Source organism: Aquarana catesbeiana, linkage group LG04, assembly GCF_042186555.1.
Source record: "Aquarana catesbeiana isolate 2022-GZ linkage group LG04, ASM4218655v1, whole genome shotgun sequence".
In the NCBI taxonomy this organism is placed as follows: Eukaryota; Metazoa; Chordata; class Amphibia; order Anura; family Ranidae; genus Aquarana; species Aquarana catesbeiana.
In genome coordinates, this window is record NC_133327.1 from 353414136 (window position 1) to 353440098 (window position 25963).

General features: G+C 40.0%; 1 protein-coding gene across 2 annotated transcripts in view; it reads right to left on the bottom strand.

Moving 5' to 3' along the window:
• The window catches only part of ASCC3 (activating signal cointegrator 1 complex subunit 3), a 1208179-nt gene that overhangs the window by 275295 nt on the left and 906921 nt on the right, over positions 1-25963 (bottom strand). For both annotated transcript variants that reach the window (XM_073626995.1, XM_073626996.1), the window contains exons 22-24: positions 10847-11001; positions 1294-1392; positions 320-488 (exon numbers count right to left, since the gene is read on the bottom strand). In XM_073626995.1, coding sequence (XP_073483096.1) covers positions 320-488; positions 1294-1392; positions 10847-11001 — 423 coding nt within the window. The remainder of the gene's footprint in view (positions 1-319; positions 489-1293; positions 1393-10846; positions 11002-25963) is intronic.

Consider the following 25963-nt stretch of genomic DNA (forward strand, 5'->3'; position numbering starts at 1 on the left):
AAATTCCAACAACTCAGTTCCCAGGCATTTACAGAGTGTTGTTAAAAGAGGGGATAATACACCATGGTAAACATGGCCCTGTCTCAACTTTTTTTGACACCTGCCAACAATTTCAAAATGACCTTATTTTTTTCTTAAAATAGTACATCTTCTCAGTTGAAACATTTGATATGTTTTCTATTTTGGCTAAAATATGGGTTTATGACATTTGCATATCATTGCATTCTGTCTTTATGTAGATTTTACACAGCATCCCAAACTTTTTGGAATTGGGGTTGTATATAGAGCAACTAAAGATGGAAGGAATGTGTGCTCTTACCTGTGTGTGGAGGATGCCTTTCTGGCAAAATGAGATGTTGGAAATTTATTATACAAACAGCTTCAGCTCCTAGCCATCGGTCGGACACTGCCCGGATGTAGTACTGGGAGGGTAGTGGTTCAAAGATGGGTATTGTAAATACCAGGAGTTGTTGTTCTTTCAGGACAACCTGTGGAAGTTAAAAAATATACTTGGTCATACTATAGTATAACAAAAATTACATATACAACCAAAGTACTCTTAACGTTCTTTAACATTTCTGGAGGCTAAGGCACATCCAACTTCCCCAAATTACACAATATTTATCTTCATGAAAATCTCTTTATATACCTACTTCATATAGCCAGCATATGATATGAGATTAACCTACATGCTCCTGCAGTAAACAAGGGGGATAGCACAATGGTCAAAGCTGTGCACCTGCCTGTAACAAGGGAGAATGCACTTGTACACAGATAGAGTATGATGGGGCAAGCGATGCTAGTACAGAAAATGCCAATTAAGCTGCTTCTCAGTGCATATTGCAATACTCACGATTGCCAAATAACTGGATGGAAGGGTCAAAGCTGCTGCTCTGCCCAGGGCCCAATTCCTTTTTGTATTGCTATCATTCAAACACATGGCAAAAAGTGGCATGCTTACGTTTTGTAAGCAGGGTTGCCAGCTCTGGTACCTTTGATAGATATACCGTATGCTGTGGCAGGAGAAACTTCCATACCACCAGAAAGGATTAAGGGGGGAAAAAAGGGAGAATATCGTGGGGGGGAGATAAAGCGTGAACATTATTGTGAGTAGCATCGAGAAAAGGCAGAATCTTGTAAAGAGGGGTAGGAAATTTTTGAATATTGGGGAAGGGTCGAGGTCTAATCTCACTTTAAATTCTTAACATGTATAGAACGGCATCTGATTCTTCAAACATAAAGAAAAATGTAGCACAGTGTTTGTTGGCATTGACTGCTGTAGATGGACCATACCTGTTTTTTTTGCAGAAGAAAATATTCTGAATGGTAAATGTGATCATTAGTGGGGTCTTCAACCCAAATCCACCAAGGTTCTCCAACTGTTCCATGCACCTGTCATTACAAAACTGTTAGTACATGATTTACATCTGCCTTTCACTGTAATTGTTTCTCTGTTTCCTGTAATTCAGGTTAAATTAAGTCTAAAACACAATACAACTGCTTTCAATATCATGGGAAGTACAGTCTTGATCACAAGCTTTAGAGTCTAAAGTTTTAGGTCCCCAATTCCTATTAAGTTATACATTAAGGAGTTATTTACATGTCTTGTATATATATATATATATATATATATATATATATACTTTATGTTGTAAACAGCACCCATGCATCCATTAACAGCATTGTTGGCAATTCCTGACCTATAAACAAATTAATTTGGTTTGTATTTCTTTTATTTCCTTTTTGTAAGCTTTTATTTGTCACCCACCATCCTGCCTAGTCCTTCTCAGCTTTCCTCCAACTAGTGGGAGGGACTGAAAGCAGAGGGAAGTAACAAAGAAAATGGACAAGAAGGGTGAGATGGTCTACACTCATCTATGCAGCAGCATGCACTGCCATTTTGTTTAGGGCACAGTGTCCTAACGTGCATAGAAGAGGAAGAAAGCAAGTGATCTCTGAGTTTGGCCAACTAGAACTGATCAAGACAGAGATCATGCAGATACCACGGTCCCTGCTGCTGTATATACACACCACCTGGAACACAATCTCTGCATTTGCAACTGACAGGAAAACATGTTGGCAAGTATGCATTTTCCAAGCAATTTTGCAAGAAAAAAAAAGAGCTTTAAAGTATAGCTATAGGCAAAACTTTTCTTAAATTATTTTGGATATTTTGGAAAGAGTAATGGAGGGTTATAAACCATGTTTTTTGCCATCTGTATCTCACTGGGATGATTTACCTGTCAAATAACCAAAACAGGAAGGGAGAGGAAATCCCTGCAAATTAAGGGAATCCACTGGGGACCCCCAGGCCACTAGAACTAGTGTCTTTATTGGAAGACTTTCCCTCTAATACTTCTCTAGGGACAACCCAAAGCTTGAGATTTTCTTTTAGTTTCACTTTTGATGAGAATTGTAAAGAGGGCAAACAGAAGTTGTGAATCTCCCTAACGGGGTCAAATGTAGCAATAATGCCTGGGTTGCTGAAGTGAATAACTCCTTACCTTATAAGAAGGTTATTTATATCAATTGGGGTTGTCCAAGTAAATACAATAACATTTGAGACAGATAGCTATAGTTTGCAGCTACGTGTACTTCATAGATACTGTCAATGATATGTCATGTCTAAAGTGTTTCTCCCATTTTCTATGGTGCTATTGGGGTTTCAGATTCTTTCAACAGATTAGACAAATTCCATCACTACTTTCAATTTCTGCTCATTTATATGTTGGACTCTCACATCACTTCCTGTTTACTATTAACATATTTTGTATCTGTGTTGCCTCCTGTAAAACCAGATGTCACAGATTTTACTGTCTATATGTTTCTCCTATGATTGTTATATGAACCATATCTGTATTGTACCTTTTGCATTAATAAAAATGTCCTCTTTTTGCGATTAAAAAAGAATATAGCAATTAAAACCTGAGAGTTGTTCTGATCCCTCTCCACACTATCCAAAACAGAACAAAAGTCTTGCCTTTAGTTATGCTTTAAAGAACCACTTTTAGTTGATACTGATTTTCAACAACTGTTTCAACATTTTTTGTAACCTCTAATTTAACCTCTAAGTAACAGTGTATGTTTCAGATGGAAAAATTCCAAGCATAAAGTATATATATATGTGCTCTAAGTGTGGATAGACAAGAAGGTTTAGAACCCCAATGGGTATTTATTACTTGCAACCAAAATGCCAGCAAAGCAAAGTTTTAGGACCTCAAAGTTTTGCTGAGGTCATAGTTGCAAAGCATATTTAGAGAAAAAAGGACATCATAACACTGCTTTTAGGCAGACACACAGGCCCCTTGTCAAAAGGTGACAAATCAATGTGCATGCAAGACAAAAACATACACACCTGTGTGATCATGAATATGCTATACAATCCAACTCATGTATAAATGGGAATAAGGTGCCTTTGCAGTTTATTTACATAAAAAAAAGAATATGGCTGTGGGAACGCCAAGGTATATCACTAATATAAGATAAAGCAAAAATATGCTTCCAGCAATGTAAACAACAAAGAAAAATGCTGAGCCCTCAAACAAATCCAAAGAAGAGCGCCTAAATCCGTGGCAGGTAATGATAACCTGGCATGCATTTTGGGAGCTGGAACAAGCACCTACTGCACATGTCAATCAATTCCATGGACCAGGGGTGGCATCAACAAGAAAACCAGAAGTGGCAAAAAAAAAAAATCAGACACCACTTTTAAGCTAATACGGGTGGAAACTCTTGGTGGATTGGTAAATATGTTGCTGGGAAACAACACAATTCTTTGTAGATATAAAGGGCCACTGTTGATTACAAAAAAAAACAACAGTGAATAGTAAATTCAAAACATAAAAAAACCTAACAATTTGAAGTGTAAAAGGAAAAAAATGTGAAGAAAAAAAGTCCATTGCTGGGAAACAAAATAATGTTTGGGAAATCACAAGAGGCACTCAAGTGATCAAGAAAAATAAAAGTGAAAAAAAGGAAAAAAAACTCATACAACTGTAACAGGGAAATTTAAATAAAGACAAAATCAGTATGGGGCCAGACATAAAAGTCATACTAAGCACAAGCAAAATGTGACAAAAATGATAAAAACTCATAAAGAAAGTTTTGCCACAAAGGACAAAATCGTCTAAACACACAGCCAAAAAAGGGCTATAGTCTGGATTGAAGAAAGTATATAATTGTTTAGTGAGAAGGCACAAGATTAACACCCGGATATTAAGGCTCATCGGGGCCACCATGTGCAGGAAATTAATCCAATAAAAATCTCTCTGCTAGGCCTTATTCACATGAGTGTACGTCCCTGCAAGGGCTGTATTTGCCACATGCGGATGCACAGGTATTCCATGCATCACTGTGCAGGCAGTCCCATTCATTTCAATTGGGGCACAGCAGCTGCATGGGCATGCACAAAACACTTGTGCATCTCCGTGTGGGCAAACACGGCCATTGCATGGGCATACACTTTAGTACCAAGGCCTAAGACAATACAACTTCTGTCACCACTACAACTGGAGACCCAATCAACGACCAATCCCCTTAATGCATTTAGTATAGGGCCGAAACAACTAATCGATTAATCGACAACTAATCGATTATGAAATTAATCGATTACTATTTTCATAATCGATTAATCGGCCAGTAACATAATGGGGTTAAAAAAAGCTAAAAATTAGCCCTATATAGTACAAAAAGAGCAAACAATCTCTACTGTAAATATTACTTTCACTGTTGCACAGTAAAAAAAAACGAAGGGCTAATTTGTTTTTGTTTTTTTTAACTCCATTATGTTATTAAATGTCTTAGGCCTGGTTCTCACCCATGTGTTTTTTTGGTGCTTTTTGCAGAAATGCACTACAGTTCATTTAATGTTCACATCTATGCTTTTTTCAGCTGCTGTGTATTTGGAAAGGGTGCTTTTTGGTTCAATATACTTCAATGGAGAAGCTGCAGAAAAGCATGTAATATTACAGTTCTGTTTGAAAATCTGCAAAACAGTCTAGAATTTTTTTTTCTTTAAATAAAAAAATTTGATCTGAGTCTGATGATATTTACCAATTCAACCTCTAATAGAGTATATCTCTTCTGTCTGTTATTCTCAGGGAGGATTAAAGATTTTAGTCCCTAACCAAACAGTCGGTTATTTATATTTACCCCTGCGTATAAAGATATTTAGGAATAAATTGCCTTTTTTTAAACTTTACATATTAACTAAATTATACACTACACTTTTTTTTAAGGTTATTAACCGATCAATCGATTAATCGAAACAATAATCGGCCAACTAATCGATAATGAAAATAATCGTTAGTTGCAGCCCTAATTTAGTATTGAGCTTTAACAAAATGTACCATCACAGGTTGTCATGGTTAACTGACTTCTGCAAATAATGCCACAATGGTAGTTTGATTGCTGAAAGGTGGTGAGGCTAAATCTTTCAATAGGCAAACCTATTGCACCGATTACTGTCACTTTGTAGAAATTTCCTAACACTTCCAGTTGTCTCTCCTGGACAAGAAGTAAAAGGAAATTTCCCAAAACAATGTTGACAGCAAATTATAAACTAAAAGAAATGTTAACCTTTCCTTCTGCTATCCAAAACAATAATAATAATACAAAAAAATGTGGCTGTAGGTACACAATAGTAGGCATATTATTCTACAAATATGATGTATATAAAGCTTTATTTGGTGTAGCTACTTTAAGAGTTATTATACACAATTGTCAATTTGTGCTCTGTATTCACATTTTTTCTAATACTTAAGAACTGCAGACTTTGACACTTCATACTAGCAATCAAGCAAGCAAACTCTCTATGACATCCAGATAAAATTAAATATCTAATGTTACTTGGAAACACCATGATTATCTTGTTTCCCTAAAACTAGATGGGATAAATAAATGTACAAGCAGGTTCGGTCAAGAAAAATATTAGATTAATTGCAAGCTAGATGCTATCCAACAACAATTCATTTCACTCATTTATTGTGTCATCTGAGTGAGGCACTGTATTATGAGATAAATGAAGATTACTTCATAAAACTTAAATCAACATTTATAGTATTTCTCACTCAACAGTGACACCAAGTTAACTAATGTACTATGCAAGCATAAATCTTGAAATGTAATATGGAAAACAGATTCAAATAAATTCAGCATTTGCTTCCAGACTTAACCGTAAGCTTATCACTCTAACTTTTTGAAATTAACTTTCAATGCAGAAAGAATCTGGCTGGATTATCCTATAGATGTAAAAACCAGATAGGATAATGAACATGTAACACATAAAGGCAGCACTGGGAATGAAGAGCTGCGGGATGTTGACCTTGTGAACTGTTTGGGTCATCACCTATTGGGTGACCGAGTGTCTCATCATGTTCAGTCTATGTAATACAAAAGATTGGCAAGCCAGTGTTCTGACCTTTGGGTTAAATCCAACAGCAGGCATTAATGAGCTTTGTACTAGTGCTGAAGATGACAAAACTGTAACCAACTCTTTGTTTGGGAAGACATTATCTTTCTTTATTTCCTCCTCCCATTTGTTAGTTTTTATTAGCTTCCAATAATGAATTAAACATCTGCTTTCATTCTTTAAGACTGCTTTCATATACAAATCACTAAATGCTATTTTTCAATCACAAGACAAAATTGAAAAAAGAAATATATAATATTACATTAAAAAAAAATTGTGTCTTTGTGTTTCTATTTTTCCCCTAAACATTTATTTTTATTACTGATACAGAATGCATTCAAACCTATTATAGATTATGATCTTAAAGACAAAAGGGGACAGGAAACATTTTAATATGGCACAAATTCTCAATTTCAAATAGGTAATACTTCTATTATCTGCAGAACAGATGGATCTGATTCACTGTGATGCATAACGTGGTCTTTTTAGTAACTGGACATCTAATTTAAAAACGGGTTGTTCAATTTAAAGTGGGTCTGTAGGTAGAAGCTATAATACATAGTTTGAACAATATATATGTATATATATATATATATATATATATATATATATATATATATGGTAATAAGGGGATTCTATATATAGGGCTGATAAAATAACTTGTGGCCCAGATTGCTTCAACATGTGCAGGATCTCAATGCATATCATGTTTACTGCATAATATGACCAAGGGCGTGATGGAGGCAGGGTTGGCCATAGCAACATCCTGACACTTTTTCTAGTAAAGGGAGGAGTGAGGCAGCTGTAAAAAGAGGAGACGCACAGGTGTTTCCTTTAATGCTTAGCATGTGGCTATACTGTATATACTTGAAGAGCTTCCACCTGTTAAAGGATCCTTCCATTATAGTCTCCACCCATCACAATAACACAGTTCCCACCCATGTACAACTCCAGATATGAATACAGGCTATAAGTGCAATCCTTTCACAGTAAAGGACCAAGTGGAAAAACAATTCAGAGCAGAAGTGTGCATCCGTGAAATCTATTTCTATAGTCATGACAGCAAATTTCTAAGAACCTGGGAAACTCCTTCCTACTTCTGCCAGCACAGTTACTATAATAACTGTCAACCTCTTGCTGACTGTATAACTGGTAATACATGCAGCAGCTATAAAAGATGTCTTTAATGCCCAGCTGCTATACATATGCAGACATATAGACAGTGGCAAGAGGCTGTGTGCTGTGAGAGTGCTTACTGCATGCTCCGAGCAACAGCTCCCAATGCTTCTTATAGTTAGGCAGCAACATAGACTCCCAATCAAGTGACTGCTGTAAGGGCCAATCACAGTGGTCACATGATACAGAAGCTGCACCACCTCAGGGCACTTAAAAGGCCAATACAAGGCAGAATTAAATGTAAATATTTGTATTTAATGATTATCTGTAAGTAAAGTACATTCAGCGTCTTTTAGTGCTCAGTTAACTAACAGAACATCAGAGGTCTGTCAGATCATCATTATTTGCTCCTCATTCTAGCATATAACATCCTTAGGCAGAAAAGACAGCCAAATGTAAAATTTATCAAAGTCTGTCCAGGGGGTGCGCAGTTGCAAGAATGCTTTGAATGGACCGATTGGGAAATGATTAAACAGAATTGAAATAAGTATACAGAAGCTGTATTGTATTATACAAAACTGTGTTCATGTTACGGTGGATAAAAGTATTAGGGTTTTCCAAAACAAAATTGGGATTACATGGAGTGGGCAACATCTATTAGAGTTAACAGTAATGCTAGCAAATAGAGAATATTCTTTTTCCTAAGGTTACTAATTAATAATAAATAAATGAGACTACTGCTATAGCAAAATTATATAAAAATGCCTAATTGTGGTATAGCCTTTGGATATATTTTAAAGTATTGTTTAAAGAATAATTCCAGGCATCGGCAGGTTGTCCATGGTTACACAGGTCCAGCTTGGATCAATGTACCTATGTATATGACATATCTGGCTGATGCTGCTGGAGGCTGAAAATCACTGAAGCAGACATCACTACTTCAGTAATCTCCACTTGCTTCTGGGTCCTCTGCTGATTGGCTGATCTACTGCATTGTGAACACAGAAGGCCAGCCGTTTGGCCCAGACGCCATTCAGAGAATACTTTGCATTTACTGAATGAATGCTAAGCATTCTCTGATTGGACGAGGTGGAGAGGAGGGACGGTGACATTATGTTTTTCAGCTAGTCAAATCAAAGAATGCTTTGCATTGATTCAGAAAATGGCAAGCATTCTCTGAATAGTGCCCGTGCAGAGCAGCCAACTTCTTGTAGTCACAATGTATCAGGCTGGTCGGTCAGTACAAAACCCGTAAGTGGAGATCACTGAAGTAGCGGTCTACTTGAGTGATTTCTAGCTTCCAGCAGAATCGCAAAGTTATGTTATATACATACTTTCATTGGTCCAAGCTGGACCAATGTAACTATGTATGAAATGTCAAGGCTGGGAATTATTTGTTAATATTTTATTTATTTTTATAATATCAGTTTTTTTTTTTAATGTGGATTGTGACTTTATGAATTTATGCTAGTCGTCTAATACTATTGTAGGTATTAAAAAAGTACAACAAAAACAACATTTCCAGAGAGCGCTCAGTAAAAGCAGCCTGGAAGGAAAACTACCGGTGAGCTTTTACTGTTACGAGCATACTAACATATTGTTATCTCGGTGTGGTATGCCAGTTGCTCAGTAGTGGAAAGGAGCGTTCTTAAAAAAAAAAAATTAAAATCGCACAGAAAATTATTGGTTGACAACTCCCTTATTTAGACAAATATTTTAATTCCTGCTGTTTCTGTAAAGCAAATAGCATCATTTCAACTACTTCCCTCCTTTAGGAGTTATAAAAATAATACAGCATGGACAAACAGACTTAGAGATTTCTTTCTTAGGGCTATAAATGCACTTAATGAAAGTAAATAGAGAATATTCCTTTTCCCTTGTAGCATGGTTACTATTGAGTAAGCAATAAACAAATGAGATTTCAGACACAGATCTAAGCAGCTAATGCTGTGGAGAGAGGACATGGCTGACATCTTATGATCAGCGGATCAGGAAGTCTTGCCTGTACTATATTATCAGCATTGTGTAAAGGCATAGTTGCAATCTGCAACATGGAATTTACAGTGAGATGGTGCCTGTCTGCACAGGGGGTGTGCAGAAATGGCTTCAGCTCACGTCCCCCGACTTGAAAGAATTCAATGCGTTTCACCCTCTACGATTAAGCCCCACAATGCGTTAAGGGATTCTACTAGGGTGGGGGACTTGAACTGAAGCCATTTATACCCATAACTGGATTTATCAATATGTTTATACTGTGCCAGTTCTGAGTACACAAACTTGACAAGCTAGTATCTATCCCAACCGACACCAGTCATTAATGTACCAGTTTGTCGGAGACATCATTACTGAGGCATCTGAGCGATACCATTTTCTTTATTTTTGGCCACTTATGGAATTTACAGGAACACACTTTTAATACCAGGAGATAAAACAACCAATGTTTTATACATTTCCCCTGCTTCAAAAAGCTCAGTGGCAATGTAGCTCACACAGCTAGTATGCCAATATTTAAAAAGTAACTTCACTTTTGTTGAAATAAAAAATAAAAAAAAAAAACATGATCCCCTAGGGATAATCAATGTACATAGCAGGGATTTTAACAATTTGTTGCAGATTCCTGTTTCTGCTCAGAAGAAAAAGCCATGTGTTTGATTTTGTCAATGTGCAAATTAATCTGAATTGTAGTGACATTTTCATGATTAATCAACTGCAAATTGCAGTGTTCTACTGAGGAAAATTGCATGGCCTGCACCCCTTTAGAAGTTATTAACTCTTTTGAAGTATTTCACAAAAATTAAATCTTTTTTACAGAGGATGCCTACAATCTGACTGATATCCTAATGAAGACTACCAGGAAAATCAGTGAGCCAATCACACAAGCAGGAAACGACAAATCCAGGCTGCCATATTGCACTGAATTTTACAGAAAATTACAGTGCTGCCGATTAAAATGAAAAGGCGATTTTTATTAACATTCAATTACATTATGACTTGCGTAGCATTTGCATATGTTATATATATATATATATTTTTTTTTTATTTGCTATTTTTTTACACAAAACTAGTGATACCATTTAAGGTAAGGCCTACTTTAAGCAAAATACTTGCACACAATCTCTCCATACTTGCAAGTGTAATTCAATGAAGATATGACAAAACAAGGTTTTAAAACTTTGTTTTAACTAAAACATAATTCTATGTGCATTTATTTGTTATGTTAAAAAAAACCCGCAACATTAACTTCTTTAAAAAAAATAAAAAATGACATACCAATACAGCCTATATATTCATTTACCAGACATTAAGAAATATTGGGTGTACCTGATCATTCCATTTAAAGTCAGGATTGATGCTCAATCGAACTCTAAGGACTGTGCGAGTAATTGGTTGGATAGTGGCTTCCATTGTAATGGCTGGAATTTGATGGACACACTGTTTCACCTTTAGCCCAATGTTCACATGATGTAACATGTGACCTAAAAGAGGTACATAAGGTTAAAAATATTTGCATAAACATTTACATATACAGGAACAATAATGCAATCAGACTTGTAAATCAGCTTTTAGATGAACATATTACAGCTTGCGTTTTGCATTGTGTTGTACAAATGAGTGACTTTTTTGACCTGGCATGTTCTAATGTTTTGTAATACTTAACTGGAATTAGCACAGAGCAGTTTTAGTATTTGCAGCTCAGAATAATAAGTGTCAACCCACTTAAGTTAAAATTGCTTTAACTCAATTTTTATGATAAACTACCTTGCATATGCATTCAACTTGTGAAAATGAAAATAACTATATATCTATAAGTTTACTGATATTACCACTTTCACCTTTACTGGGTTAGATTGAAGGTAAACTTTCCACAAGTGTTCCTTAGTCTGACTTGCCTCTATAGCTGGGTTAAAAAAAAATAAATTACAAGGGGTACTTGTTTTGTGATAACCAGAATTATTAGACATGTGTGGAGGCGCCCATGTCAGAGACTCCTAGCTATCAGAAAAACAATTACCCCTTGCATTTGACTTTTGAAAATGAGACGAGAAACACAGGTGCCTCTAGGTTAGAACTGTAAACATTTTAATGAGATACGGGTGCATTATCTACTTACATGGAGTTTAAGCAAGTAAGGCACGAGTCCATCCACACTGGCGTGGCGTACACTGCAGAGCGGCGTTCTGAACAGCCGATTTTTCTGCCTGTGGGGGAGAAATCCTAGCCAGCAGGATCTCTGGGACCACGGCGATGAAACCGAGCCTTGGACCAGGCCGATGGTGAGGGCTGGAAAGCGGCGCCGGGCATGATGACGCAACTAGTGGGTTGAAACAGCGTTTCGGAGCATGCGCATTGGCAGGTGGGATTCAGGGCGCACTCCTTTATCAAGCTAGTGAGACTTTGGCTGATAATAGCCTTATATGTGCCTTGGAACACTGCCATCTAATGGAAAGGATGTGACATACTTTCCAACATGAAATACAAAGAGCTTTTATCCGGATCAGTCAAAAGGTCCACACCTCTAACTACCTTTTATAACATGGTCTTCTCAGATATGAAAAGACTATGTTCACAATCAACTCTCTGTCCTTCTGACTTAGGCCTCCTCACCCCTTTGGAGAATAAAGCATTAAAATCCTTTGCCAATAATAACAACCTAATCATAAAAAACTGCCGACAAAGGTGGAGGGATTGTCATTCAAGATAGGGCTGATTATATAAAAGAGGCCAATTGCTTACTTGAGGATGGATCCACATACCAAAAACTTAGTAAAGACCCACTACCCGAATACAAATTGGATATCAATCTTCTAATTGAATATGCCACTCAAACCAAAATCATAGCTAAATCTGAAGCATCCTTAATTGGGGATTTTTACCGCACACCGTATTTTTATCATATCCCAAAGATCCACAAAAGTCTCATTGATCCCCCAGGGAGACCCATCATAGCTGCCATGGACAGCATAACATCGGGTTTGTCCAAATACATAGATCCCTATCTTCAGCCCCTGGCCCAGGGCCTGCAGTTCTATATAAGAGATGGTACCCACTTATTAGAGCAATTAAAGTCATATAAATGGGATGATGACGACTACATCTGGATGTCTCTGGATGTAAGAAACTTATATACATCCATCCCCCATGAATTTGGACTAGCTAGGTTCATCCTGGAATGCGCCAAGTTTTGTCTTACACATAATTATTTTAATTTTGATGATCAATACTATGTGCAAGTCAAAGGCATTGCCATGGGAGCCAATTTTGCTCCCTCATTAGCCAATCTATCCATGGGCCTTTGGGAGCATCAATATATTTGGCAAAACAATCCATACTCTAAACATCTCATTTATTACGGTAGGTACATAGATGACATCATAATCATCTGGAATGGCTCCATTAACAACATTCAGGATTTTGTCAATCATTGCAATACCAACCCCCATGTCCTCAGTTTCACATATGTTACAGATAAATTAGCCTTTCTCGATCTTGAACTTTATCATGTCAAAGACTAAATACATACTAAAAATGACTGTAAACCAACAGCTGGCAACTCACTACTACACTACAAAAGCTGCCACTACAACAAATGGAAAAATAATATACCAAAAGGACAATTCTGCCGTCTGAGGCGTAATTGTACCAATATGACAGACTATACAGAACAAAGGGACTTACTCACTAACAAACTCAAGGATGAGGGCTATTCCGAATCATTGATCAAACAAGCTGATACTCAGTATTCACAAGACGTTCCCGCTAAAATAGATAAAGGTACATTTGACCAATCTGTTCGTTTTATCACCAGATTCCATTCTGATCACAAAAAAAATGGAAACAATTCTCAAAAAATATTGGCCAATATTGCTTGAGGATATACATCTCAAAACTACCCCCCCCCCCCCCCCCAAGCTCCCCAGAATCACATACAAAAAAGCACCAAATATAAAAAATAAAATCGCACCCAGCAAGCTCAAATCTCGCCCCGTCAATTTGACACCCCAGATATGCCTCATACCATTACAGGGTATGTTTCAATGTAAAAAAACGCTATGCAAGACGTGTAGTTTTGTACAACATGGCAAGAAACAATTTACTACCAAGGGCAAAACCTACAATATCAGTGAATTTTATAATCGTTCATCCGATTATGTGGTGTATTGCCTCAGCTGCCCGTCATCAACTTTATGTAGGTCGTACCATCCGCCCCCTCCGACAGAGATTTGGTGAGCACCGGAGAAAGGTTGAGGAAGGCAAAGATAAACAGAGCGTTCCTCGCCACTTCTCCCAATATCATAATAAATCTACTAAAGGCCTAAAAGTATGGATCGTAAAACAGATGCCTAAGAACCTCTCAGAGGCTGAGCGATTCCATAGGCTGGATTTATTCTTTCGATACCCTTTCGCCAGGGGGACTTAATGAGGAACTAGAGGTGTCTACTATATTATAACATTTTCCCACAATAATTACCTTTATTTCCCTCCTTTTCCCTAGGTATCTCTTCCTTATCATGATGGTTTTCATATAAAATACTTTTCTGTCTTGGGGTGGTGGGAGGTTCGTCCCAATAGTAAGTAAACATAGTATTACTGTTAATGTCTAAACATCTAACACCCCTCCCCTTTTTTCATCCTTACCCAAAAATCCCCCCCATCCACCCTAATTTTTTCCCCTTTCCCCCTTCCCCTCCCATTCAACCCCCAACCCCCCCCCACTTTTACTCCCAATAGCCCCTTGAAGGTGCAATTACCTCACTACGTTACCCCTACGTTACGTTTTGGAACTACGTTACAAAAAACATTATATTAGCTACCACTATTAGTGCATATTAATGCTATTATCGCATATATGCCTAATAAAAATCATTGCTTTTTTTACGAAATTACTAGCTAACAGATTAAACAATTTAATGCCATCACTGATCCATAAAGACCAGGTAGGCTTTATACCCATGAGGCAAGCAGGGGACAATACCCGTAAGGTTATCGACTTGGTAGAAGTAGCAAATAGGACCAAAGTAGAGGCACTCCTGCTCAGTCTTGATGCAGAAAAAGCTTTTGATAGGCTAAGTTGGCCTTTCCTGTTTGCTACTCTAGGGTGAGCCGGAATTGCGGGCCCCTTTTTGTGAGCCATTTATCATTTATATTCATCCCCATCAGCCATGGTGCGCACCCAGCACGCAACTTCTAACACCTTTTCGATTTCAAACGGAACGCAACAGGGATGCCCACTCTCACCGCTCCTCTACGCCCTTTGCATAGAACCTTTAGCAGCCCATATTAGGGAAAACTTAAATATACATGGCATTCCAGTTCGAACCAGAGATTTTAAGATCTCCCTATATGCCGATGACGTTCTCCTTACACTCACGCAACCCCACATCTCTTTGCCGAACCTACACGTAGAACTGGACAGATACAGTGACCTATCAGGATATAAGATAAACAACTCTAAAACAGAGGCTCTCCCTATCAATATGCCTCCTCAAACGCAAGCGGCCCTCTCGCAAGCATTTAATTACTCCTGGAAAACTTCCTCCCTAAAATACCTAGGAGTCCATCTCACACCCACATATGATTCCCTATATAAAGCTAACTTCCCCCACATATATACCATTATCAGAGCCTCACTGGCTAAATGGAAACCCCTGAAATTGTCCCTCTTTGGACGATTAGCTACCCTTAAAATGATGATCCTACCCCAGCTGCTATACCTATTTGAGACACTTCCGATATCTATACCAGCCACACACCTAAAGAGACTGCAGGGTGACATGATTAATTTTTTCTGGAACTACAAGAGACACGGGATTGCTAAATCGGTTCTCTACGCCCCCCGCAACCAAGGAGGCCTAGCGTTTCCTAATATAGCCAAATATTACTTGGCAGCTCAACTACGCCCTGTAGCCTCTTGGTGTACCCTGCACGCTTACAACCGCTGGACACAAATCGAAAAGCTATGGTTAGCCCCTATACATCCGAACTCACTATTGTGGAGTTCTGATGTGGCTTCCGAAAACATGCAGTTGCTGGGACCAATGTCCCTCTTACGCCAGCTGTGGAAGCGTGCAAAATCGGCACATCCCCTTACCACCCCTTCATCACCGGTCACGTCCTTCTTATTTACCCCCAACATTCCGGACAGTCTGACCTCTCAGATATCCCATTTTTGGATGGAAAGGAACCTATTCCGCTATGGCCAACTGATAGACCCCAGGACCCGTATTTTAAGGTCATTTCAAGATCTGCAAAGAGAATTTGACATTCCCAAACAGGCCTTCTTTAGCTACTTACAAATACGACACTATGCACAATCCTTAGTCCCTGATCTCCATTTCTCCCCGCTAACTGATTTAGAAAAGCTGTGCTTGGAGAGCTCATCCCCTAAAGGCATGATCTCACAAACCTACCAGCTCCTAACACACGATTTCTCACCAGAGGGTCCCCGGCATGTATACATGGGTAAGTGGGAGCAAGCCTTGGGTGCAGACCTTCCTCTCCACACATGGCAGCTCATCTGGTCTCAAGCCACTAAAAGCTCTATGTGTACGCTATATAAAGAGAACCAATACAAGATTTTGTTCCATTGGTATCAGACCCCTGACTTGCTCCACTCCATGTACCCACTGACTGACTCTCGCTGTTGGCGGTGCCATAAGGATAGGGGAACCCTATACCACATTTATTGGACATGCCCCCTGATTGTGCCATATTGGGAATTGGTTCACTCCCTCCTGGGGGCCATCCTCGGTCCAGGGGTGCCTTTCGACCTGAAGGTTTTTGTGTTAGGCCTCCCACCAATCTCTCTCCCTAGAAGATCCAAAAAACTTCTATCACATATCCTAACAGCTGCACGTTGTTTGGTGGCATTAAAATGGAAGCAGAGGGAACCACCTTCGATGTCGGAACTCCACTCCAGGATCAGAGAGGTCAAAAGGATGGAATATCTCACGGCCTCCTTAACTGACAAACTTGAGAAACATAATCAAGTATGGGAACTATGGGTCCTTTTTGAAAATCCCATAACCTAAACCGCCATGTGACGCCCTCTGGAGGGTTGGTCTTTCCCTTTGGCGAGGGGGGACTGGGCTCCCGGGGGGGGGGGGGCGCGATCCCACTGCCCTCATTCTATTTCCCTATTTTCCCTACTCAATTCTACTCATACCACTCTAGACTTTCTGCTAACTCTCCTTCTTCTCAATTCTTCTCTATAATTTCTATTCCTATACTTTTTTCTATCAATCTTTTTTTCTGTTACGTTGTACAAGGTATACATCCAGTGGTATAAATCTAAAGTTTGTCCACCTGTTATAATTTTTTCCTATTTTTCTAACATTCAGACAGACATGTAAAGTGACACTAACTTCATGTTATAACTGTTATTAGAGCCGGGCTCTTTTCTGGAAACCACTACTGCACTTTACTATGTATCACCTTTTACTTTAATTTTCTATTTGTGTTCTATTATGAAAAATGTAATAAAAATTGTCAATTTACAAAAAAAAAAAAAAAAATCATTGCTTTGCAAAAGGTATCTAGGTACTACTGGCCTCTGTGTGATATACACACAGAGTGTAAACATATCCTTTTAATTAATTTACAATTTATTGACATACAAATATAGTAGTCATAATTTCATGTATCTTTGCCTATTCTTATATGGAATTACCCCAAGAACTGAAGTTGTTATGTAATGTCATGTTAGTTCTGTTGAACCATAGGCGGTTAACAGTCTGTTGATATCTATATTATTTTAGCTATGGGTATTTCATGTTGGAAAGTATGTCACATCTTTTCCTCTAAATGGCAGTGTTCCAAGGCATATATAAGGCTGTTATCAGCCAAAGTCTCACTAGCTTGACAAAAGAACGCGCCCTGTGTCCCATCTGCCAGTGTGCATGCCCTGAAACGCCGTTTCAACCTGGCGCCGCGTTCCAGCCCTCACCATCGACCTGATCCAAACCTCGGTTTCATCGCCATGGTCCTAAAGATCCTGCTGGCTAGGATTTCTCCCCCAAAGGCAGAAAAATCAGCTGTTCAGAACGCCGCTCTGCAGTGAACGCCACGCCTGTGTGGATGGACTTGTGTCTTACTTCCTTAACCTCCATGTAAGTGGATAATGCACCTGTATCTCATTTAAAATGTTTACAGTTCTAACCTAGAGGTGCCTGTGTTTCTCTTCTCATTTGCATATCTGGAGTCTGCTTTCAACTTCCCCCTCAAAGGCTGCTAAGGTTGTTTTGGACTGCTAAAGTAATCTATACAGGTCTCCATTCTTCATCTCAGGTTACAGGAAAACAGTAGACTTATATGTCTGCTTTCGGACTCTCAGGACCCGGAACGCCCTGCTGGTGGCACTGTGGTTCTCTGGGCGGAGGGTTGAGATTCCAGTGTTCATCAGTGGGCGCCTCCCAGCAACCAGCAGACCCCAGTAATCAGTATCCACCAGATGCTGGCTGCTTGCATGGTATTTGGGTCCTACCCTGCTAAGTGCCTCTCATTCCAGTGTTTTGCTGTTGCCAAATTTTGTTTGCCTAGATCCTGTTCTTGCTTCCTTCCCTGTACCTTGCTGCCTTGTACCTGCTCCCAGTTTTCCCCCCTTCCCATCTACTACCTGCACCACCAGTTTCCCCTGCTTTTCTGCATTACCCATATTGTATATATATTACTGTATATACTTAGTTGTTTGTTAGGCTTCTGTTTGTTAATTATTTGTCAGGTATTCTGTCACTGGGTTTTTGGTTCACTTATTTCACATACTTTTATGTTTGCTGGTGTTTGAATAGATTTTGTTTAACTGTAAATAAATCTCACTTAAAGTATATACAGTCTGGTCCCAGTGACACTGCCTTCCATTTTGTATCTCAAGTGGCCAAGCCAATGATACTATTGCTCAAATATTACAGCCTTGAAAAAAAAACAAAAACTTTTTTTCTTCTAAAAGGGCATAGCTTACAGCACAGTATGTTTATCAAAACGTTTTTCAGTAAGATACACTAATAGTATTATGAGATTCATGATGACTATCTCCTCGCTCACTATTCTGATACTTTAAAGAACTCCAGGAACTAGGTCACTATTAAAAATGTGCTTGCTTACAATGGATTAAGTCCAACAAGATTTATGCCACCTGGAGGACTTATCTCTTTTATTTAAAATCTACACCTTTACTGAGCACTGGGAGTACAGCTTTGCCTATACTCCCAGCACTTTGACAGGAAAGGTGCAGGTGCTGTGTGACTGCCTGTCCATCCCCTTAGCTGTTCACTGTCAGAATACTTTCCATTTCGGGAATAGGGTCACATAATAAAAATTCTTCTGTGACTGGGCAGAGAAGCTGCAGAATCCGGGACCCGAAGGTCCAGTGTAGGAGCGCCAGAAGTATAGCAATAGATGTACTTCCAGTGCCTAGAAAAAATGTAGCTAAAAGATATGCATGTAGGGTGCCACACACTCATTGGATTCAACTCATTGTAAGCCAGCACATTTTAAATAGTGACCTAATCCATGGAGTTTTTCTATAAATGCAGATATGAGGAAGTCAGAGGAGAAGACTATACCAGCGGTAGAAGTCAGAGAGAAAAGAAAAATGGAGGGGGTGGAACACATCTGTTAGGTTTGTAAAAGTTATTAGGCAGCTCTGCAGCTGATACGATCAATTCTATAATTAGTGAGAACAACTAAAACAAACTCAAGGCTGCTGTTAAAGCTGTGACAGTCAAAGGGTAAAAGGTGCTGTGAAAAAAAAAAAAAAAATACTGGTATGTAGGCATGTATTAAGAAGACAATTCTGGCATAAACCTTAGAGGAACAACAGAGATCAAACAAGTAATCAACTCCTCACTTCCCTTCTCTTACCCACTTGATAAGTTTTTCAGATATACATATGGATGGTGGAAGGCACACTATGGACTTACAGTAGTTGTCTAATACAGCAGAAATCACAAGGTTACACCAGCCAAATGTCAAAAGAGTTTAAAGGGGTTGCAAAGGCAGAAGGTTTTTTATCTTAACCACTTCAGCCCCGGAAGGATTTACCCCCTTCCTGACCAGAGCACTTTTTACAATTCGGCACTGCGTCGCTTTAACTGCTAATTGCGCGGTCATGCAATGCTGTACCCAAACGAAATTTGCGTCCTTTTCTTCCCACAAATAGAGCTTTCTTTTGATAGTATTTGATCACCTCTGCCGTTTTTATTTTTTGCGCTATACACGGAAAAAGACCGAAAATTTTGAAAAAAAATGATATTTTCTACTTTTTGTTCTAAAAAAAATCCAATAAACTCAATTTTAGTCATACATTTAGGCCAAAATGTATTCGGCCACATGTCTTTGGTAAAAAAAATGTCAATAAGTGTATATTTATTGGTTTGCGCAAAAGTTATAGCGTCTACAAACTAGGGTACATTTTCTGGAATTTACACAGCCTTTAATTTATGACTGCCTATGTCGTTTCTTGAGGTGCTAAAATGGCAGGGCAGTACAAAACCCCCACAAATGACCCCATTTTGGAAAGTAGACACCCCAAGGAATTTGCTGAGAGGCATGTTGAGCCCATTGAATATTCATTTTTTTTGTCCCAAGTGATTGAACAATGACAAAAAAAAAAAAAAAAAAAAAAAATTACAAAAAGTTGTCACTAAATGATATATTGCTCACACAGGCCATGGGCATATGTGGAATTGCACCCCAAAATACATTTAGCTGCTTCTCCTGAGTATGGGGATACCACATGTGTGGGACTTTTTGGGAGCCTAGCCGCGTACGGGGCCCCGAAAACCAATCACTGCCTTCAGGATTTCTAAGGGCGTACATTTTTGATTTTACTCCTCACTACCTATCACAGTTTTGAAGGCCATAAAATGCCCAGATGACATAAAACCCCCCCAAATGACCCCATTTTGGAAAGTAGACACCCCAAGCTATTTGCTTTGAGGCATGTTGAGTCCATGGAATATTTTATATTTTGACACAAGTTGCGGGAAAGTGACAAATTTTTTTTTTTTTTTTTTTTTTTTGCACAAAGTTGTCACTAAATGATATATTGCTCACACAGGCCATGGGCATATGTGGAATTGCACCCCAAAATACATTTAGCTGCTTCTCCTGAGTACGGGGATACCACATGTGTGGGACTTTTTGGGAGCCTAGCCGCGTACGGGGCCCCGAAAACCAATCACTGCCTTCAGGATTTCTAAGGGCGTACATTTTTAATTTTACTCCTCACTGCCTATCACAGTTTCGGAGGCCATGGAATGCCCAGGTGGCACAAACCCCCCCCAAATGACCCCATTTTGGAAAGTAGACACCCCAAGCTATTTGCTGAGAGGCATGGTGAGTATTTTGCAGCTCTCATTTGTTTTTGAAAATAAAGAAAGACGAGAAAAAACATTTTTTTTTTTCTTTTTTCAATTTTCAAAACTTTGTGACAAAAAGTGAGGTCTGCAAAATACTCACTATACCTCTCATCAAATAGCTTGGGGTGTCTACTTTCCAAAATGGGGTCATTTGGGGGTTTTTTTTGCCACCTGGGCATTCCATGGCCTCCGAAACTGTGATAGGCAGTGAAGAGTGAAATCAAAAATTTACGGCCTTAGAAAGCCTGAAGGCAGTGATTGGTTTTCGGGGTCCCGTACGCGGCTAGGCTCCCAAAAAGTCTCACACATGTGGTATCCCCGTACTCAGGAGAAGCAGCAGAATGTATTTTGGGGTGTAATTTCACATATTCCCATGGCATGTTTGAGCAATATATCATTTAGTGACAACTTTGCGCAAAAAAAAATTAAAAAAATAAAAAATTGTCTCTTTCCCGCAACTTGTGTCACAATATAAATTATTCCATGGACTCAACATGACTCTCAGCAAATAGCTTGGGGTGTCTACTTTCCAAAATGGGGTCATTTGGGGGGGTTTTGAACTGTCCTGGCATTTTATGCACAACATCTAGAAGCTTATGTCACACATCACCCACACTTCTAACCACTTGAAGACAAAGCCCTTTCTGACACTTATTGTTTACATAAAAAAATAATTTTTTTTTGCAAGAAAATTACTTTGAACCCCCAAACATTATATATTTTTTTTAAAGCAAATGCCCTACAGATTAAAATGGTGGGTGTTTCATTTTTTTTTTTCACACAGTATTTGCGCAGCGATTTTTCAAACGCATTTTTTGGGGAAAAAACACACTTTTTTACATTTTAATGCACTAAAACACACTATATTGCCCAAATGTTTGATGGAATAAAAAAGATGATCTTAGGCCGAGTACATGGATACCAAACATGACATGCTTTAAAATTGCGCACAAACGTGCAGTGGCGACAAACTAAATACATTTTTAAAAGCCTTTAAAAGCCTTTACAGGTTACCACTTTAGATTTACAGAGGAGGTCTACTGCTAAAAATACTGCCCTCGATCTGACCTTCGCGGCGATACCTCACATGCATGGTGCAATTGCTGTTTACATTTGACGCCAGACCGACGCTTGCGTTCGCCTTAGCGCGAGAGCAGGGGGGACAGGGGTGCTTTTTTTTTTTTTTTTTTTTTTTCCTTTATTATTATTATTTTTTTATCTTATTTTTAAACTGTTCCTTTCATTTTTTTTTTTTTAATCATTTTTATTGTTATCTCAGGGAATGTAAATATCCCCTATCATAGCAATAGGTAGTGACAGGTACTCTTTTTTGCAAAAATTGGGGTCTATTAGACCCTAGATTTCTCCTCTGCCCTCAAAGCATCTGACCACACCAAGATCGGTGTGATAAAATGCTTTCCCAATTTCCCAATGGCGCTGTTTACATCCGGCGAAATCTAAGTCATAAAATGCTCGTAGCTTCCGGTTTCTTAGGCCATAGAGATGTTTGGAGCCACTCTGGTCTCTGATCAGCTCTATGGTCAGCTGGCTGAATCACCGGCTGCATTTTCAGGTTCCCTGTTGAGACAGGAGAGCCAGAGAAAAACACGGAAGACGTTGGGGGGGGAGGGGCATTCCCTCCCACTGCTTGTAAAAGCAGTCTAGAGGCTAATTAGCCGCTAGGATTGCTTTTACATGAAAGCCGACCGCTGGCTGAAAAGAATGATACCAAGATGATACCTAAACCTGCAGGCATCATTCTGGTATAACCACTCAAAGTCGTGAATGGCGTACCTGAAGACAAAAAAATGGTTAACAATAAAGCACAGTAAACGGTAAGGTATAAAAAATTGCATACCTGAAAAGCAAACATGATAAAACATAACAACAATAAAACATTGCAGAATAGAATACAGTAAAAAAGAACAGAACAATAGAGAGAGAGAAAGAACAATAAAACGACAACTATTTTTTTTTTTATTTTATATTTTTGTATGTGTTTTTTTTTTTTTTTTACACTTTTTTTTGTAACTAACTTTTATAACTGTAACCGGTTCCAGGTTCGGGTCTCTCAAAATGCGATGGCATCTTGGGAGACCCTGTGAAAGTGTGCCTAGTCTGTGCAATGCTGTACCCTACGCTAATACTCAACTAGTGAATGGTAGTGTTCAAAACATTCACCAATGCAAAGACCAGGATTGTCAGGACAGGAGGGACAATAATAGCGGGTGTCACGCCTATATCTGCGCTTGCTGCAGACACGACATCTTTTTTGGGGGGGTTCGTTGGGTAGGGGTACTCGGGAGGACATAAAGAAAATGCCTCTCATGCAGCCGACTGCATTTGGTTGGGGATGTGAATGGGGGAAGTACGGGCGCTGCAGAAGTGGTGGGTTCCCAATTAGGATTGGCGAATGCAGCAGGAAGGGCACTATGGACACGACGGGCCTGTGTTTGTCTTCTTGGTGGCAGCGGGACACTACTTGTGCTTGTCACCTCACCAGCTTGAACTGCACTTATGGGACTCGCCACGTCACCAAGTGTTACTGCAGTGCTGGTTTGACTACAACCGGGGTGTACTAGGCCGCTGGGGCTTGCCAGTTCACCAAAACGCTACCAAAAAAACTGTTAGCGATCGCAAGGATCAGGCCTGACTCTGCGAACGCTGCAGTTATGCGTTTAGTGTTTTGTAAGTGTCAGTGATCGATCGATACTGCACTTGGGTGGGCTGGGCTGGGCCGGGTGGAGGGGCAAAACGCAGGTGCTAGCAGGTATCTGGGCTGATCCCGCTAACACTGCGTTTGTGGGAACCCTAAACTGCTGGGGACGCTAGTATAGATCTGATCAGATCAGATATTGATCCGATCAGATACTATACCACTAAGGGAGGCGTATGCTGCGTGCGTGGGTGTTAGCGGTACTGGCGCTAATCTGACGCTGCCTGGGGCTGGTGCTTGCCAGTTCACCAAAACGCTACCAAAAAAACTGTTAGCGATCGCAGGGATCAGGCCTGACTATGCGAACGCTGCAGTTATGCGTTTAGTGTTTTGTAAGTGACAGTGATCGATCGATACTGCACTTGGGTGGGCCGGGCAGAGGGGCAAAACGCAGGTGCTAGCGGGTATCTGGGCTGATCCCGCTAACACTGCGTTTTCGGGAACCCTAAACTGCTGGGGACGCTAGTATAGATCTGATTGGATCAGATATTGATCCGTACAGATACTATACCACTAAGGGAGGCGTATGCTGCGTGCGTGGGTGTTAGCGGTACTGGCGCTAATCTGACGCTGCCTGGGGCGACGCATATCACCGCCGGGCGACCGGGGGGCTAAACCTTTATTCGGTAATAAACGGCGGGTGCCCTGACACTATAAAAAATAAACGAACTAACCAGCGTCATCCGTAACGGTTATACGGTGATCAGTGGTGAAAGGGTTAACTAGGGGGCAATCAAGGGGTTAAAACATTTATTAGGTAGTATATGGGGGTCCCTGTCGCTATAAAACGCTGACGGCGAACCTAAATATTTACGTTCCTAACTAGCGTCACCAGCGACACTAATACAGCGATCAGAAAAATGATCGCTTAGTGACACTGGTGACAGGGGGTGATCAAGGGGTTAAAACTTTATTAGGGGGGGTTAGGGGGGTATCCTAGACCTAAAGGGGGGTAATACTACCTGCCCTAACACTGTAACTGTCACAAACTGACACTATGCAGTAATCAGAAAAAAAAAAAAAAAATACTGCTAATGTCAGTTTGTGACAGGGGGGGGGGGTGATTGGGGGGGGATCGGGGGGCGATCGGGGGGGGATCGGGGGTGTAAGGTATGCCTGGCATGTTCTACTGTGTGTGTGTGTGTGTTGTGTGCACTTACATGTCTTCTCTCCTCGGCGCTGGACGGAAACTGCCGAGCCGAGGAGAGATGACATCACATCCTCTGCCTGTGTGAAACTACACACAGGCAGGGGAGGATTCCTATTGGCTGGGAGCGATCGCGAGGGGGGGGCCACGATCGGATGGTCTCCCCCTCGCCTCCCGACGCTCCCAGTCAGATGCCGACCGCCGATGGCACCGGGGGGGGGTCCGATTGGACCCCCCGCCCGCGGGAGGCAGATCACGTATATATACGTGATTCTGCCTGCCCGTGCCATTCTGCCGACGTATATCTACGTTAGGCGGTCGGCAAGTGGTTAATGCATTCCATGAATTAAAAGATAAATGGCCTTCTGTGTGCAAAAGCTGCCCCAGCACTTCCTAATACTTACCTGAGGTCCCTCTCTGTCCAGCGATGTCCAGGAATCTCTCAGCCATCCGAGATTCTCTTTCCTACTGGCTGAGACACAGCAGCGGCACCATTGGCTCCGCTGCTGTCAATCAAAGTCAGCTAGCCAATCAGGGGAGAGAGGGGGCGGGGCCGGGGTCCATATCTGAATGGACACAGGTAGCTGTGACTCAGCTTGGGTGCCCCCATAGCAAGCTGCTCGCTGTGGGGGTCACTGAACAGGAGGGAGGGGCCAGGAGCAGCAAAGAGGGACCCAAGAAGAGGAGGATCCAGGCTGTTCTGTGCAAATCCATTGCAACAGAGCAGGTAAGTATAACGTGTTTATTATTTTTATACGGAAAAAAACTAGCCTTTACAATCACTTTAAAGAATTTATAGACATGTAATGAATATTGATAAGCGGTACTTCTAGGTATAATATCCACCCTATACTTAGTTGACCACCACTGCGCCTCGGAGAATCAACCTAGATGCTGATTATCTACAGTTGGTATAACCTAGCTATAGCTGCCACTTAGTGAATATAAACTGTGTAACAAATATTTTCAAATCTTGTGACGTGTCAATGGTGCTCTACACCCCACGTGAAGGATTCAAAAATGTGGCGCTATCCTAAACACAATATTTGTGATAAAACTCTTTACAGTGCAAAATCCTAATCTAGTGAACACATTTTTACGAGTGTTAAAAGAATATATAAATAAAAAATGAAAAAATATCAAAAATAAAAATAAATATGAAACACCCAATAAATAAAATACCTAAAGTGACTCAGTGCTGACACTACTAACAAATTATA